General features: G+C 44.2%; 1 protein-coding gene across 2 annotated transcripts in view; it reads right to left on the bottom strand.

Annotated features, from left to right (window-relative positions):
• The window catches only part of LOC110533157 (double C2-like domain-containing protein beta), a 53,060-nt gene that overhangs the window by 23,669 nt on the left and 10,039 nt on the right, over window positions 1-19,352 (bottom strand). For both annotated transcript variants that reach the window (XM_036933461.2, XM_090187227.1), the window contains 4 exons: window positions 12,555-12,664; window positions 3,025-3,151; window positions 2,755-2,811; window positions 2,237-2,361 (listed from right to left, as the gene is read on the bottom strand). In XM_036933461.2, the coding sequence (XP_036789356.1) occupies window positions 2,237-2,361; window positions 2,755-2,811; window positions 3,025-3,151; window positions 12,555-12,664 (419 nt within the window). The remainder of the gene's footprint in view (window positions 1-2,236; window positions 2,362-2,754; window positions 2,812-3,024; window positions 3,152-12,554; window positions 12,665-19,352) is intronic.

Here is a 19,352-nt window from a genome sequence, read left to right as displayed (position 1 = left end):
CGGCCTTTCCCTTAATCTAATAATGAGCCTTATAATAAAAAAAAGGTAGATCAGCTTTATTATTACAGATAGATTTTTAGCTTCCATCAATGTAATTGTATGCATCATTTCCAATCCCCTATAAATATACAGTATTTAGTCAGCCATCAATTGTGCAAGTTCTCCCACTTAAAAAGATGAGAGAGGCCTGTAATTTTCATCATAGGTACACTTCAACAATGACAGACAAAATGAGAAATAACAATCCAGAAAATCACATTGTAGGATTTTTTATGAATTTATTTGGTGGAAAATAAGTATTTGGTCACCTACAAACAAGCAATATTTCTGGCTCTCACAGACCTGTAACTTCTTCTTTAAGAGGCTCCTCTGCCCTCCACTCGTTACCTGTATAAATGGCACCTGTTTGAACTTGTTATCAGTATAAAAGACACCTGTCCACAACCTCAAACAGTCACACTCCAAACTCCACTAAGGCCAAGACCAAAGAGCTGTCAAAGGACACTAGAAACTAAATTGTAGACCTGCACCAGGCTGGGAAGACTGAATCTGCAATAGATAAGCAGCTTGGTTTGAAGAAATCAACTGTGGGAGCAATTATTAGGAAATGGAAGACATACAAGACCACTGATAATCTCCCACGCAAGATCTCACCCCGTGGGATCAAAATGATCACAAGAACGGTGAGCAAAATCCCAGAGCCACACGGGGGGACCTAGTGAATGACCTGCAGAGAGCTGGGACCAAAGTAACAAAGCCTACCATCAGTAACACACTACGCCGCCAGGGACTCAAATCCTGCAGTGCAAGACGTGTCCCCCTGCTTAAGCCAGTACATGTCCAGGCCCATCTGACGTTTGATAGAGAGCATTTGAATGATCCAGAAGAAGATTGGGAGAATGTCATATGGTCAGATGAAACCAAAATATAACTTTTTGGTAAAAACTCAACTCGTCGTGTTTGGAGGACAAAGAATGCTGAGTTGCATCCAAAGAACACCATACCTACTGTGAAGCATGGGGGTGGAAACATCATGCTTTGGGGCTGTTTTTCTGCAAAGGGACCAGGACGACTGATCCGTGTAAAGGAAATAATGAATGGGGCCATGTATTGTGAGATTTTGAGTGAAAACCTCCTTCCATCAGCAAGGGCATTGAAGATGAAACGTGGCTGGGTCTTTCAGCATGACAAGGATCCCACTCACACACTGCCCGGGCAACGAAGGAGTGGCTTCGTAAGAAGCATTTCAAGGTCCTGGAGTGGCCTAGCCAGTCTCCAGATCTCAACCCCATAGAAAATCTTTGGAGGGAGTTGAAAGTCTGTGTTGCCCAGCAACAGCCCCAAAACATCACTGCTCTAGAAGAGATCTGCATGGAGGAATGGGCCAAAATACCAGCAACAGTGTAAGAAAACCTTATGAAGACTTACAGAAAACGTTTGACCTCTGTCATTGCCAACAAAGGGTATATAACAAAGTATTGAGATTAACTTTTGTTATTGACCAAATACTTATTTTCCACCATAATTTGCAAATAAATTCATAAAAAATCCTACAATGTAATTCTCTGGAATTTTTTTTTCATTTTGTCTGTCATAGTTGAAGTGTACCTATGATGAAAATTACAGGCCTCTCTCATCTTTTTAAGTGGGAGAACTTGCACAATTGGTGGCTGACTAACTATTTTTTTGCCCCACTGTATATACTATATATAACATTCTATTGGTTGCAAGAATTTTGTTTAATAATTTAAATTGAAATACTAAAAGTTTTGAATCTGTTTTATGGAAACTATTATTATACTATTTATGGAAACTATTTTTGCAATCTATATGGCAAGGCTGTACATTTTTGGTCCTTAAATGAAACTGATATACTTTTTTTAGTTATTACAATTTTCTTTAACTAATTTTGGTCTTTAATGTAGGGCCGACATAACAAGTTCCTTACTTTCTCCCTCTTCCACTTCCTTTTTTTGCAGCAACGCTAGAGAGCCTTTGTTGCTGCCCTATATGTGCCAGCCGGCACAACAGGGAGGACTGCTGACTGGCATCTAGCAACAGAACACCACAGGACCTACTAATGTATAACAACAAGTAATGTGAAATGACAAGGGACAACCACAACAACCTCTCCTCCATTCGTTCCTCCATTCGTTCCATCCATCAACCCATCTTCATTCCGTCCTTTGTGTGTGTGTGTGTGTGTGTGTGTGTGTGCGTGCAGGTCAAGACTTACATCTTGACAAAGGGGTCAGAGTACCCATTGGAGTCCATAGCAGCGAGGTGGGCACAGCGTACGATGCCAACCAGTAGACAGCTCTTTTCTGGACTGTAGCACAGCGACACCAGGATACGACCACGCTGGGGGAGGGGGACACACAGTTAGCCATGACACCACTACAAATTTTAACTAAACTGCATTGATAGTTCCCTTAATGTATGTAAATGGACTGACTGTTCATGAATTAAGACCAACACATGTAAAACAGGCAGTAAAAACATACTACAGAGGGTAACTTAAAATTCATGGAACAAAAAAGTTACAAAATGAATTAGAATAATAAGATGAATTGCATGTTGGGAAATCAGTGACAGGACTGTCACTAACAGTGGGATTAGTACTACTACTATCATAGTGGCACCATTACTACTGTAATAGTAGTAGCACAACTAATGTTACTACTCCTGCTACGGCCAATACTATATCTATATGACAATCTCTACTATTTATGACAATGATGGTAATCTTCTTACCTCTTCCTCAGCCACAGGTGTTCCTTGCTCCACGGTTTCTTTGTTGATGTCTTTGTTCTGAGTGTGAGAAGGGAGATTGAATTCAATACACAGTTTATAAATCATTAGAGTCCATTGGCGAACTGACGCATACACACGCACATGTGCACACACACACACACTCACTCACTCACTCACTCACTCACTCATTCACACACACACAAAAACACACATGCATAGGCACACACTCTCTCTTTCTCTCTCTCGCATGCACACACACACACTACATACCTGTGTGATTCTCTCCAGACCCATTTTGAATCTTTTGCTCTCGCCCTTGCTCAGTTTCTTCAAGGCAACACGGACCTCTCCGATAAACTCGTTACGACCGAGCCTGTCCATGTCGCACACACACAGCCTACACACAGACAGGAATCAGACAGACAGACAGACAGACAGACAGACAGACAGACAGACAGACAGACAGACAGACAGACAGACAGACAGACAGACAGACAGACAGACAGACAGACAGACAGACAGACAGACAGACAGACAGACAGACAGACAGACAGACAGACAGACAGACAGACAGACAGACAGACAGACAGACAGACAGACAGACAGACAGACAGACAGTGAGCAATAGAAACATATCCTCTCAAGAGCTAGCAGTGGGGACTCTAAGCTGCAGATAGAAACCCCACTGATCTACAAGTAACTGCCAAAATAATGGAAATACCTGAGTAAGTGAGGGATGCAAAGGCTATTAAAATCAGGTGCTTCTCTAACAAGAGAGTTCTCATCTATATTATTCATAGCTGTCTACTTACCACCACAGACCAATGCTGGCACCAAGACCGCACTCAACCAACTCTATAAGGCCATAAGCAAACAACAAAACGCTCATCCAGAAGCGGCGCTCCTAGTGACCACCTTTACTCCACACACAGAGATGCATACAAAGCTCTCCCCCACCCTCCATTTGGAAAATCCGACCATAAGTCTATCCTCCTGATGGCTGCTTACATGCAAAAACTAAAGAAGGAAGTACCAGTGAGTCGCTCAATACGGAAGTGGTCAGATGACACGGATGCTACGCTACAGGATTGTTTTGCTAGCATAGACTGGAATATGTTCCGGGACACAACAATTGGTATTGAGGAGTATACCACCTCAGTCATCGGCTTCATCAACAAGTGCATCGACGACATCGTCCCCACAGTGACCTTACATTCAAATCCCAACCAGAAGCCATTGATTACAGGCAACATTCACATCGAGCTAAAGGCTAAAGCTGTCGGTTTCAAGGAGCGGAACACTAATATGGACGCTTATAAGAAATCCTGACATGCCCTCAGACGAACCATCAAACAAACAAAGCGTCAATACAGGATTAAGATTGAATCCTACTACACCGGCTCTGATGCTCATCGGATGTGGCAGGGCTTGAAGACTATTATGGACTACAAAGGGAAACCCAGATGCAAGCTGCACAGTGCACCGAGCCTACCAGACGAGCTAAATACCTCCTATGCTCGCTTTGAAGCAAGCAACACTGAAGCATGCACGAGAGCACCAGCTGTTCTGGATGACTGTGATAACGCTTTCGGTAGCCGATGTGAGCAAGACCTTTAACAGGTCAACATTCACAAAGCCGTGGGGCCAGATGGATTACCAGGACATGTACTCAAAGCATGCGCAGACCAACTAGCAAGTGTATTCACTGACATTTTCAACCGAGTATTACCTACATGTTTCAAGCAGACCACCATAACAGTCCCTGTGCCCAAGGAAGCGAAGGTAACCTGCGTAAATGATTTACCGTCCTGTAGCACTCACATCAGTAGCCATGAAGTGCTTTGAAAGGCTGGTCATGGCTCACATCAACAGCATCCTCCCAGATGCCCTAGACCCACTCCAATTCGAATACTGCCCCAACAGATCCACAGATGATGCAATTTCTGTCGCACTTCACACTGCCCTTTCCCACCTGGACAAAAGGAACACCTATTTGAGAATGCTGTTCATTAACTACAGCTCAGCGTTCAGCACCACAGTGCCCACTAAGCTCATCACTAAGCTAAGGACCCTGGGACTAAACACCTCCCTCTGCAACTGGATCCTGGACTTCCTGAAGGGCCACCCCCCAGGTGGTTGCTGTTACTCGCTGTTTATCTATGTGCCCCCGCACATTGACTGGGTACTGGTACCCCCCTGTTGATGTGTTGTGCATTGAAGTCCACAAACGAAGGGAAAAGGTGAGAGGAGGAGAGCGCATAGATGAGAGAAGGAATACAACGTGGCTGCTATGAAAGTGAACTGTGTTTACACGTGATCAGGGCTGTATTGAATGTGTTGCTGTCTGTCCATGTGTCACTGTCTGTCACCTCAACATCTACGTTGTAAACATTCATTCATAGGCTAGGTTATAACAACCCCATGATGGGTATAGGAAAAATTTGAGTATCACGTATCAGTCTAAACCTATTGCTGTCACATTGACCTGTGAATGACAGCCATCCATTATGCTGTAATAGAAATAAGGCCATGCTCATGAAAAAACAATTGTCCTCCCTCATCATAAACGGCACTGACCGCCACTGCAGCAGACAGACAGATAGACATGTCTCTGTGTGTTGCGGAACAGCTCTGATCGGAACCTTAGTTTTGAAGTGAGGAGTAGAATAAGCCGGCATTAAGCAAATCTTGAGTTGAAGAAATATGGTCTGCAAAAAAAACAACATTTGAGAGTACATTTGTGCCTCTATAGTGCACTTGAGATGTTTTATTAAGAACTGAGAATGGCCTTGAGTTTTTTCTCATGTAACTATGACAACTGCGGCATGCTAGTCATTTCACAAGGCTGGTCGTGTTTACTCTTTCAACCACTACTACTCTACTGCTCTCAGATGTTCTCTCACCTTCCTGCATATCCCTCTGGGCTGTCGCCTGGGTAATTGCGCTCTCACTCTCTCTCTCCCTCGCTCTCTTTTTATCCCCCCTGTGACAGTGGTTCCTGTTGGTTCCAGCATGTTAGTCATACCTGCCGTGCGTGTGTGTGCGCGTGTGCGAGTCAGGACCAGAAGGCTCTTCATGATACTCCCACAATTTCACCCCAACCGTGTTCTCTACATCATAATCAGTGTGAGGCATGCACTGCATCCCAAATGGCACCCTACAACTTATATAATGCATAGGGCTCTGCTCAAAAGTAGTGCACCATATAGGGAATAGGGTGCCATATGGGATGCAGATATACAGCAGGGTCACAGTAACATGCATTTGATCACGGATCAGTAACCATTGTATGTGTCATTCTATATGACATGATGGTGGTATGTCTGCATTGCACCTCAGCAGTCGTGAAGAAGCAGTGGAGAGAGACAGGTACACTAAGTATACCAAACATTAGGAACACCTTCCTAATATTGAGTTGGACCCCCTCCTTCCCTTACCCTCAGAACAACCTCAATTCGTCAGGGCATAGACTCTACAAGGTGTCGAAATTGTTCCACAGGGATTCTGGCCGATGTTGACTCTCAAGCTTCCCACAGTTGTGTCAAGTTGGCTGGATGTCCTTTGGGTGGTGGGCCATTCTTGAGCGTGAAAACCCCAGCAGCGCTACAGTTCTTGACACAAAACGGTGCGCCCGGCACCTGCTACCAAACTCCGTTCAACAGCACTTAAATGTTTTGTCTTGCCCAGTCATCCTGGCACAATACATGTCTCAATTGTCTTAAGGCTTAAACATCCTTCTTTAACCTGTCTCTTCCCCTTCATCTACACTGATTTGAAGTGGAATTTAACATGTAACATCAATATGGGATCATAGCTGTCACCCGGATTCACCTGGTAAGTCTATGTCATGGAAAGAGCAATGTTTTGCCTACTCAGTGTAGAGAGATACAGTAGGACCTCCGTGATACGAACATGTTCGATGGAGGTCTGAACTGAAATGTCTGTAACTTTGAAATTCACGGTGCATCAAAGCGTTATAGAAAATGTTTATTGCGTAGTTACATGTGTTTTCGAATCATTTAGCCAGACACCATAAAGTTCATTTTTATTCTTCATTTGATATGTGTACTGGACTGGTTTGATTTTGACTGTTCAGTTGACTGGTCGGTCCGTAACTCTGAGGTTTCTATCTTTGAAGTTCTACCGTCGAGAGACAGAGAGGTGGAAAAGTTCTGCCATCAGACTGGCACTCTGTCGGTCTTGTCTGGGCTATGGCAAGGTGTTGACGGTAGCCGTGATTTTGTCACACAGAGTCGACATACTTTCCCTACACCGCTATGGAGCTATCCATTGACTGACAGCAGGATGCTGCGGGGTCAAGTTAACCCTGGGTACAGATCTAGGATAAACTTCCCCTCGCCCAAAACCTAACCATAACCATTAGTTATCAGAATGCTAAACTTTTTATCGCTAATATCTCACCTTTGTCATACATTTATTGATTGCAGCCAAGAAATATGATATAAGAGGAGGACATTTGGTATTATTGCACCTCAGTGGGAGTTACAATTGCCAAGACCCACCCCTGCCGTCTACTAACAAGTATAGGGGCAGCATTTTTGGAAGAAATTAAGTTACAGCTAATGCCTTGCGCCTGAAGTTGTAAAACACAATAAAAGTCCTTGCTGGAAGGTAAATGCACATTAGCATTATCAGTCCCTATGCTACGCCACAATTCCCTATTCACATCCACTGACTATGCTACGCTACAATTCCCTATTCCCATCCACTGCCTATGCTACGCTACAATTCCCTATTCACATCCACTGACTGTGCTACGCTACACTTCCCTATTCACATCCATTCTATACTACACTAAAATTCCCTATTCACATCCGCTGCCTATGCTACACTACAATTTCCTATTCACATACACTGCCTATGCTACACTACAATTTCCTATTCACATCCACTGCCTATGCTGCGCTAATTCCCATTTCCCAGTCATTGTGCCCAAGTGTAAAGCCTGCTGTTCAGCTATTATCCAGTTCTACAGCTCTGGTTCCCCAGGCTGCCCCCATGGGGAGAGGCTGAGCTTGGCGGTGCACCGTGTTGGGGGAAGAGTTTTGAGTAGCCCCCCCTCCTGATCTACCCTGCTGGGACTGATGATGCAGGTCTCACAGAGGGGCCAAGACAGGGGGCAGGCAGCACGTCAGGGTACACACAGACTGGGACTCACGCCCTCTCCTGTCTTCCTCGGTCTGCCCTCCCACTTCCTTTCTCTCTCACTCACTCCATCCCTTGTCTTTCTCTCCATAGGCTCTCTCCCTTTTCCTCTGCCCCTTTCTCTTTCCAACTCTCTCTCTCTGCCCTCAACTTGTTCTCCCTTTCTTGGTTTGCCCTGCATCCCACTCTCTCTTTCCACCCCACTCCCTCTCCTTCTCATCTGAAAATGTTCCCCCTCTCCTAAGCACTGTGCCTCTTTCTCTACTCCTGTTCCCTCACTTTCTCCACCTCCATCCCCTCTTTCTTGGAACCCCAATCCTCTCTTCTATCCTCACCTCCCTTTCCTTTCCCATCCGTCCTCATCTACACCCCTGTTTCTTGGCATCCCCCTCTTTGCCCTGGCTTTCTCCCCTCCTCTATCCTCCCTTTTCCTGGCATGGCTCTACCGTCTTTAATCCCCTCTGTCTTGGAACCCCTCCCTCTCTATCTTCCGTTTTGTCTTCCCTTTCCTGGCTCTGCCTAGCTTCTGTGCTGGCCTGTGTCTGGGGGCTGTCTCCTTGGCTGGAGGTCAGGTGGGTTCCCTGGGCATTCAGGGTCTTTCCTGAAACCTTATCTACAAAGAGATGGAGTGTGTGTGTGTGTGTGTGTGTGTGTGTTTGGGGGGGGGGGGGGGGGGTCTGGAGGGAGTGGGGGGCTACATGGCTTCTCTGCCCAGTGTCTGCCCTTGACTGCATGCCAGAGGGTATCTGTCCAGTGCACACACCAGACCGGATGCATTAGAGAGGGGGTGAGGAGTGTGTGTACAGTCCCTTCAGAAAGTATTCGCGCCCCTTGACTTTTTCTACATTTTGTTGTGTTAAAATGGATTGACACAACAAAATTGACTAAATAGAGATTGTGTGTCCCTGGCCTATACAGAGTATCCCATCATGTCAAAGGGGTGTTATGTTATTGGAAATCTTTACAAATGATTTAAAAATTAAGAGCTGAAATGTCTTAAGTCAATAAGTATTCAACCACTTTGTTATGGCAAGCCTAAGTAAGTTCAGGAGTAAACATTTCCCTAAATAAGTCACATAATAAGTTGCATGGACTCACTCTGTGTGCAATAATAGTGTTTAGAATGATTTTTGAATGACCACCTCATCTCTGTTCTCCACACATAGAGTCATCCATAAGGTCCCTCAGTCGAACAGTTCATTTCAAACACCGATTCAACCACATCGACCAGGGAAGTTTTCCAATGCCTCACAAAGGGGCGGCAGCGTAGCCTAGTGGTTAGAGCGTTGGACTAGTAACCGAAAGGTTGCAAGTTCGTAATCCCCGAGCTGACAAGGTACAAATCTGTCGTTCTGCCCCTGAACAAGGCAGTTTACCCACTGTTCCTAGGTCGTCATTCAAAATAAAAATGTCTTCTTAACTGACTTGCCTAGTTAAATAAATGTTGAAAGAAAACTAAAAAGAAGGGAACCTATTGGTAGAACATTGGTAAATATTTCAAAAGCAGATGCTGAATATCCCTTTGAGCATGGTGAATGAATTAATTACACCATGAATGGTGTATCGATGCACCCAGTCACTACAAAGATGCAGGCGTCCTTCCTAACTCAGTTGCCTGAGAGGATGGAGACGGCTCAGGGATTTGACCATGACTTTAAAACAGTTGCAGAGTTTAATGGCTGTGATAGGAGAAAACTGAGGATGGATCAACAACATTGTAGTTGCTCCACAATACTAACCTAAATGACATAAAGGGGAAATGGGGATACCTCGTCAGTTATTCAACTGAATTGTGTCTTCCTTAGAGAAAAGACGGAAGACAATATTCCAATACACACATCCTGTTTGCAATAAGTCACTGAAGTAAAACTGCAAAAAATGTGGAAAAGAAATTAACTGTATGTCCTGAATTCAAAGAGCTTTGTTTGGGGCAAATCCAACAACACATCACTAAGTGCCACTCTTAATATTTTCAAGCATGGTGGTGGCTACATCATGTTATGGGTATGCTTGTCATTGGCAAGGAATAGGGAGTATTTTAGGATAAAAATAAACGGAATAGAGCTAAGCACAGGCAAAATCCTAGAGGAAAACCTGGGTCTGCTTTCCACCAGACACTGGGAGACAAATGTACCTTTCAGCAGGACAATAACCGAAAACACAAGGCCAAATTTACACTGGAGTTGCTGAGAAAGATGACATGGAAAGTTCCTGAGTTGCCAAGTTACAGTTTTGACTTAAATCGACTTGAAAATCTATTGCAGGATTTGAAAATGGCTGTTTGGCAATGATCAAAAACCATCTTGACAGAGCGTGAAATTTATTTTTCAAAGAATAATGTGAAAATATTGTATAATCTATGTGTGCAAAGCTCTTAGAGGCTTACCCAGAAAGAGTCACAGCTGTAATTGCTGTCAAAGGTGATTCTAATATGTGTTGACTTAGGGGGTTCAATACTTAGGTAATAAGACACATTAGTATTTTTATTATTCTAATAGTTTTGGGGACGAAAGTTAAAAATGGTCTTCCGCTTTGACATTACAGAGTATTTTGTGTAGATCGTTGACAAAAAAAATGACAATTAAATCCATTTTAATCCCACTTTGTAACACAATAAAATGTGGGGGAAATGTCAAGGGGTGTGAAGACTTTCTGAAGTCACTCTGTGTGTGCGTATGAGTGCCTATGTCTGTGTGTATATCCCTGAGGCACGGGTTTTACATTGCTGCATTTATCATGACGCTGCCAAACACACAAACACAACCACGCGCATAAAGTTGCCACGCTCGACCTCAATCACTTCAGCGCTTTGTATCAAGAGCACTCGATGAATGATGGGGCTGAGACTCGAGAGAACGAACGAGAGCCAACACCTGAGTGGGTTACCGCGGTGACAGCTAATGGAACAGTTGGCCGGTGTGCATGGCAGTTTTTTTGGTTCGTCCGCGGGACAATTAATTGGCCAGGTGGCCCTCTGGGACCTGTAGGCAAGTTGTTTTATAATATACAGTGGGGCAAAAAAGTATTTAGTCAGCCACCAATTGTGCAAGTTCTCCCACTTAAAAAGATGAGAGAGGCCTGTAATTTTAATCATAGGTACACTTCAACAATGACAGAAAAAATGAGAAAAAAAATCCAGAAAATCACATTGTAGGATTTTTTAATGAATTTATTTGCAAATTATGGTGGAACATAAGTATTTGGTCACCTACAAACAAGCAAGATTTCTGGCTCTCACAGACCTGTAACTTCTTCTTTAAGAGGCTTCTCTGTCCTCCACTCGTTGCCTGTATTAATGGCACCTGTTTGAACTTGTTATAAGTATAAAAGACACCTGTCCACAACCTCAAACAGTCACACTCCAAACTCCACTATGGCCAAGACCGAAGAGCTGTCAAAGGACACCAGAAACAAAATTGTAGACCTGCACCAGGCTGGGAAGACTGAATCTGCAATAGGTAAGCAGCTTGGTTTGAAGAAATCAACTGTGGGAGCAATTATTTGGAAATGGAAGACATACAAGACCACTGATAATATCCCTCGATCTGGGGCTCCACGCAAGATCTCACCCCGTGGGGTCAAAATGATCACAAGAACGGTGAGCAAAAATCCCAGAACCACACGTGGGGACCTAGTGAATGACCTGCTGAGAGCTGGGACCAAAGTAACAAAGCCTACCATCAGTAACACACTACGCTGCCAGGGACTCAAATCCTGCAGTGCCAGACGTGTCCCCCTGCTTAAGCCAGTACATGTCCAGGCCCGTCTGAAGTTTGCTAGAGAGCATTTGGATGATCCAGAAGAAGATTGGGAGAATGTCATATGGTCAGATGAAACCAAAATATAACTTTTTGGTAAAAACTCAACTCGTCGTGTTTGGAGGACAAAGAATGCTGAGTTGCATCCAAAGAACACCATACCTACTGTGAACCATTGGGGTAGAAACATCATGCTTTGGGGCTGTTTTTCTGCAAAGGGACCAGGACGACTGATCCGTGTAAAGGAAAGAATGAATGGGGCCATGTATCGTGAGATTTTGAGTGAAAACCTCCTTCCATCAGCAAGGGCATTGAAGATGAAACGTGGCTGGGTCTTTCAGCATGACAATGATCCCAACCACACCGCCCGGGCAACGAAGGAGTGGCTTCGTAAGAAGCATTTCAAGGTCCTGGAGTGGCCTAGCCAGTCTCCAGATCTCAGCCCCATAGAAAATCTTTGGAGGGAGTTGAAAGTCTGTGTTGCCCAGCAACAGCCCCAAAACATCACTGCTCTAGAGGAGATCTGCATGGAGGAATGGGCCAAAATACCAGCAACAGTGTGTGAAAACCCTGTGAAGACTTACAGAAAACGTTTGACCTCTGTCATTGCCAACAAAGGTTTATAACAAAGTATTGAGATAAACTTTTGTTATTGACCAAATACTTATTTTCCACCATGATTTGCAAATAAATTCATTAAAAATCCTACAAAAATCCTCTCATAGTTGAAGTGTACCTATGATGAAAATTACAGGCCTCTCTCATCTTTTTAAGTGGGAGAACTTGCACAATTGGTGGCTGACTAAATACTTTTTTGCCCCACTGTATGCCAGTATAATACACACATAAGAGTTGTAGTTCTCTGTAGTGCAGTACCTGAGGGTTTTGGTGGTCATGTCGATAGCGGTGATGCCGTGGTACATCAGCGTCTCGCTCCACACCGGGTTCAGAGTGTTCTTCAGTGTTTTGGTGCGGAGCTTGTTCGCCTGCAGGGGACGAACGTGAGGAGAGAGGGTTGAGAGATGGAAAGGGAGATGAGGAGGAGAGAAAGGATTGGGATAAGAGGGAGAGAGGAGAGAGAGAGTACAGAAAACGGTGCGTCTGGGAGCAAAGAAATGGGCGATCGAGAAAGTGACAGGTGGGAAGAGATGAGAGAGAGAGAGAGAGAGAGAGGTGAGGCAATTGGGGAGGAGTACGAGGGAGTTGAGATGATAGACAGAGAGATAAGAGGGAAATAATTAGAGAGAGAGAGAGAGAGAGAGAAACTTAATTTATCTCCTTCCCTCAGGAAATGGTAGACATCTGCTCACCTACTTTATAGAGGAGGACAGGAGGCTTCCCCACTTCACCTGTCTGTCTGTCTCCCTAGCCTGTTGCTAGCACCACTACCAGCCAGACCCGCAAACAAGCACTAAGCTAATGCTAACACAACACACCACACCTGTAAATTAACCCGCTCTAACACAATTAGCATGAAAAATCAAAGCCCCTCAATGAAGAAAGGCCTAGCGTTACCGTCCGATAATGCTACGCTAACTTCCCCTTCATGAATGATTGAGAAGGCAGGGTTTTCACATTAGCCAGCTCTAGACTATTTTCCATTATAAGCTGCCTCCAGGATGTGCTGCTGTTTTACATATTTCATTTATTTTCTCGGTTACACAACGGCTGTTTTTTTTTTCGTTTTGATGCCGAGACCAGGCACGCTTCCTCACTTACTCAGCCTTGAATCCCCCCAGTGCACACATACACACACATACATACATAAAAACACGCACACACATGCACACGCACACGCACGCACACACACACACATACGCACAAACACGCCAAGAGAGTGGAGAACTGTATACTCTCGAGGTACTCAAGCACGAGCCTAAATCCCCACTCCCCGGGGCATTCTGGTGCTCCAGAGCTAATTACCTATCTCTCTCCATCCTTCAGTCTCTCTCTCTTTCTCTTTCTCTAAACATCTCTGTCTCTCTCTTTCTCTAAACATCTCTGTCTCTCTCTCTTTCTCTAAACATCTCTGTCTCTCTCTGTTTCTCTTTCTCTAAACATCTCTGTCTCTCTCTCTCTCTCTTTCTCTTTCTCTAAACATCTCTCTCTCTCTTTCTCTTAACATCTGTCTTTCTCTCTTTCTCTAAACATCTCTGTCTCTCTCTTTCTCTTTCTCTAAACATCTCTGTCTCTCTCTCTCTTTCTCTTTCTCTAAACATCTCTCTCTTTCTTCCTCAAATCCCCCCTCTCTTCCTCCATTCCTCACTCTTTTTCCTCCTCTTTCTTATCTTTTTCACCTATACCACCAGGTACATCCACATCCAAAACAGCATATGGTGTCAGCAAAAATCACCTGCCTGGCTCCCCTCCCTCTTCATCTCCATCTATCTCTTTCTCTCACCTGCTCCCTTCCCCCCATCATCAATGATGTTACATGTTTCCCTAAATATTTCATCTTTAGCCCTCCGCCTCTCCCTTACTCCCCCACCCATCCATCTATATGGACCCTCTCCCTCTCTTCCTCTCTCCCTCTCTTCCTCTTTCTCCTGTTCCCCCGAGCTCACGCACACACAGTCTTACTGTGACTCAGAAAGCTCATTCTCCATGCGCCACAATTAGGACAGGGAGCAGATGAGAACGTCGAGCCGAGGAGACACCAAGAACCTCTCTCACGTCTCTCTCTCTTTCTCTCTCTTTTCACCTCTCTCTCTCTCTCTCTCTTTCTTTCTCCCTGTCCTCTATCCCTCTCTCTCTCTTCCTCTCTCTCTGTGTAATGTGTGAGTGTGTGTGAGGAGGAGAGAATGTGTAAAGGCGTGTGTTGTGTTTTTGTGCATGGGCAAGAGAGCAAGTGTGTGTTTCTGTGGAGGTGTGTTTAGTCAGGTGTGTCTGTCCATGTGAGCCCAGCGTTCCTTTAGTATGAGTAATCATCTTGTGCCCCTGTATGTGTGGACGCTGGTGTGTGAAGGAGTGTGTGGGAGTCTATGTGGGAGTATCTCTATGTGTGAGTGTGTGTGTGAGTTAGAAAAAAATAGAAAGGTGGAGAGGGGAGAGTGTGTGTGTGTGTGCTTGTGCCCCTGTGTGTGCAAGATGGTGTGTACGGGTGTGAGTCCCTCCCTGCCGTCTGCCAGCCCCCCTGTCATCCTCTGTTTCACACTCACGTGCTCCCCACTCCTCGGCGCTGTAGACTCGTGTGGTCGATATTTACCAAACGGGGGTTTGTGGGTACTTACGTATGTGCTGACGTACGTACCCTCCGCCTGCCCTCGTCTGTTGACGTGAGTAGCGTAACAATCGGCGCTGTTTCCATGACAACCACCCGCTGCTGTCCTCCCTTCACCCATCTCCCCCTCCTCCCTCCCTCCTTCTCTCCCCCTTTACCTCCCGCCCTCCTCCTCGGCACTGTGTTGCTATTCCAAGGTCATAGAGGGTCACAGAGAGAGAGATAGTGACAGAGATGGGGACGGAGGGCAGGGTGGAGAAACAGGGTGTGGAATAAAAGGAGGGGGGTAGGGTATAAACAGAAGCAGACCTAGTAGCTTTGTTTGCTCTATTTTTGGGGGGAGTTTGACCACAGACATTGTGTTTATAATACCGGTCTCTATCTCTATGCGGCTATCACAACTTACTTCGATGTTGACCCAAACCCAAGATGGCCGCCACCAACAAACAACCACCTGATAAGATTTTGTGTCGGCTGCCAAATCCTCCCGACCGTTCACAAGAACATCTCCGAAATCTAAACAAAGCCAGTAAAGTGGGAACAAAACATTGCCGTGGAGCATAGAGAAATACCACATTATCCAGCAAAGTGCCAAAACAACTCCTTTTCAATAGTCGATGTAGCTTGTCAACGTGCTACATTAGCTAGCTAGTTACATTTAGCTATAAAGCCAAAGCCCAATTTTTTCAAAGTACATGGACTTGCCAGCCAAATAGAAAAAGTAGCCAGACAGAGAGTTACCAGGCTGGGGGAAAAAAATTAATTAAAAAAAAATTAATTCAGAACAAGCAAGATTTTGCCACGATTTCTTCTGAACTACACAGCTAAATTATTGAATAGTTTAACAAATTTACCTCCCAGATTTGTAAAATAAATTGTGGTATTGAATAGAAAGACATTAATTTACAATTGAAATTACTGGAAATGTATGAATTCAGTCTGTTGTAAAATGATGCAGAAACAAAGCTTAAGAATGGGAAGCATAGAAATAGCGCACATAGAACGTATTTACTGCTTCTTAGACTTGTGTTCAATGAGAATGACAGATCTAACTAATTTCTATGTGAATTTGGTAGGGTCGCCCACTTTGAGGGAAGCGGTAGATTAGTAATTTAGTAAGAAAAACTAGTTTAGTCTACTCTTTCAGTGTAATTTATTGTGGCAAAAACTACATCTAGTCTAGTCTTTTTATTTATTTTGTTGTGGCAAAAACCTAAGAAAAAAGGTTGTGTTCTGTCAAGTAAACATGGATTCCCTGTTGAGAATCAACAATATAGAATTGCAGGAAAATGGTTTTAAAAATGCTGCTGTATAAGTGCTGTAGCATGCCAGGGGCATACTTTATGTATACTGTAGCTAAGAAAGTAAGTGTATGTTGTGTAGTAAGCTGTTAGTAGCCCATGTGTCTCACCCTAAGTATTTGGTCCCTCTAGCCCTCAGAACTTAGCCTGCTGTTCTGACTTGGTGGTGCACAAATAGCCTATAGCCTGTTTTAGAGAAATGTCATCATCGAATATTGTAAGAGCTTATGTTCCCCTGTTATTTATCCTACGGTTCTGACTTGGTGTACAGGGAGAATACAGTAAGAAAGGCCCATGTTCTGAATTCTGTTGCTGTACATTTCAAAAGTGCAGAACGAATAGGCATTTCATCCGTCTCAGCTCTCTCATGTCTTAATCGAAATTATGGCTTGTGAGAATGCTATTCATTGACTACAGCTCAGCATTCAACACTATAGTGCCCTCAAAGCTCATAAATAAGCAAAGGACCCTGGAACTAAACACCTCCCTCTGCAACTGGATCCTGGACTTCGTGACGGGCCTTCAACCAGGTGGTAAGGGTAGGTAACAACACATCCGCCACACTGATCCCCTCAGGGGTGCGTGCTCAGTCCCCTCCTGTACTCCCTGTTCACTCATGACTGCACAGCCAGGCACGACTCCAAAACCATCATTAAGTTTGCTGATGACACAACAGTGGTAGGCATGATCACAGAGAATGACGAGACAGCCTATAGGAAGGAGGTCAGAGACCTGGCTGTATGGTGCCAGGACAACAACCTCTCCCTCAACGTGATCAAGACATAGGAGATGATTGGGGTTATAGTGGAGCAGGTTGAGAGCTTCAAGTTCCTTGGTGTCCACGTCACCAAAATAACATGATACAAGCACACCAAGATACTTGTGAAGAGGGCACGACAAAACCTATTCCCCCTTAGGAGACTGAAAATATTTGGCATGGGTCCTCAGATCCCTAAAAGGTTCTACAGCTGCACCATCGAGAGCATGTGACACTGGTTGCATCACTGCCTGGTATGGCAACTACTCGGCCTCCGACCACAAGGCACTACAGAGGGTAATGCATACGGCCCAGTACATCAATTGGGCCAAGTTTCCTGCCATCCAGGACCTCTATACCAGGCGGTGTCAGAGGAAGGTCAGACAAATTGTCAAAGACTACAGCCACCCTAGTCACAGACTGTTCTCTCTGCTACCACACTGGCAAGTGCTACCGGAGTGCCAAGTCTAGGTCCAGGAGGCTTCTAAACAGCTTCTACCCCCAAGCCATAAGACTCCTGAACATCTAATCAAATGGCTACCCAGACTATTTGCATTGCACCCCCCCTCACCCCCTCTTTTACACTGCTGCTACTCTCTGCTATTATCTATGCATAGTCACTTTAATAACTCAACCTACATGTACATATTACCTCAATTACCTCGACTAACCGGTGCCCCCGCACATTGACTCTGTACCGGTACCCCCTGTATATAGTCTCGCTATTATTTTACTGCTGCCCTTTAATTACTTGTTCCTTCCTTATTCTTATTCGTATTTTTTAAACTGCATTGTTGGTTAGGGGCTTGTAAGTAAGCATGTCACTGTAAGCATGTCACTGTAAGCATGTCACTGTAAGCATGTCACTGTAAGGTCTACACCTGTTGTATTTGTGGCATGTGACTAATACAATTTGATTTGATTTAGATCATCCGTCTCAGCTCGCTCATGTCTTAATCAAAATGACGGCTTGCCTCTCATGCGCTCATCATTTCCTTATGCCATAGTTTGTACATCTCCATTGTTTGACTGCTTATACATGTATAGGGATATCTCGTTAGTAGTATCTTATTCATCCTTTTAGACAATATTAGAATGGCGCATTTCATTGTTTTGCTTACTTTGTGTAGCCTATTCAAATTCACTCCTGTGGTTTTCTCCACGAGGAAGGAGTACTGCAGCATGGTCTGTAGCCATGCTTGCCAGTGACAGCCTCTTCACATTCAAATACTTTTGTTCAACAAAAAGTTTGTGTAATTCCAGGACATATTGCGAGGGTTGTTTTGTTTGCGCAATACGCTGCCTTTGCGTCAGTATATTGTCTATAAAAGTGGAGCCTTTTTTATAGTATTTTCCTTCCTTTTAAGACCACATAATAAAATACTTCAAATGGTATGCTAACAGCGCTCTCTCTCTCTCTCTCGACAAAGAATGGTATAGTTAAGGCCTCAACATCTTGCACAATTGATCGGAACTAAAATCTATCAGAATATCTCTTACAGTCCATTTTGAAAGTGCTGACCGAATAGGCACTTGCTCATTCATAGAGCTAAGTATGGCAATGAGATAAATAATCTACCCCTACCCCGAGTTCTACTGGTGAACATACAATCACTGGAGAACAAACTGGACAAGCTCTGATCTATCCTATCAATGGGACCGGAAGAACTATGATATCCTATGTTTCTCGGAGTCGTGGCTGAACAAGGACATGGATAATATACATCTAGTTGGTTTTTCTATGCATCGTCAAGACCGCAAGGCAGCGTCAGGTAAGGTTGGGGGGAGAGCTGTGACTCTTTGTTAACAACAAAAATAACTGCGCAATCTGTAATATTAAGGAAGTCTCGAGGTTCTGCTCGCCTGAGTTAAAATACCTCATGATAAGCTGTAGACCAGGGTTCCCCAACTGGCCCCCCAAGCTTCATGAGCAAAATCCTTTTAAAAAACTTTTTTTTTTTAATTGTATTTTTTTATTGTTGGACATAAAAGACTGTAGAAACTTGAAATTAGTATGATTTTGGCAAACATTATATCTGTTTGGGCATCTTGTGGTCAATTTGCAGTCCTACAAATTATTTGTAATTATTTTCCGGCCCCCAAGAAAATAATTGTCCCGCGGCTGAATCTAGTTGATCAATCAATCAATCAAATTTATTTTATATAGCCCTTCGTACATCAGCTGATATCTCAAAGTGCTGTACAGAAACCCAGCCTAAAACCCCAAACAGCAAGCAATGCAGGTGAAGAAGCACGGTGGCTAGGAAAAACTCCCTAGAAAGGCCAAAACCTAGGAAGAAACCTAGAGAGGAACCAGGCTATGTGGGGTGGCCAGTCCTCTTCTGGCTGTGCCGGGTGGAGATTATAACAAAACATGGTCAAGATGTTCAAATGTT

The sequence above is a fragment of the Oncorhynchus mykiss genome, chromosome 10 (genome assembly GCF_057628025.1).
Source record: "Oncorhynchus mykiss isolate SJ-2025 chromosome 10, ASM5762802v1, whole genome shotgun sequence".
Classification (NCBI taxonomy): domain Eukaryota; kingdom Metazoa; phylum Chordata; class Actinopteri; order Salmoniformes; family Salmonidae; genus Oncorhynchus; species Oncorhynchus mykiss.
The sequence above is the reverse complement of the archived record's forward strand: the minus strand, read 5'-3'. Positions and strand labels throughout refer to the sequence as shown.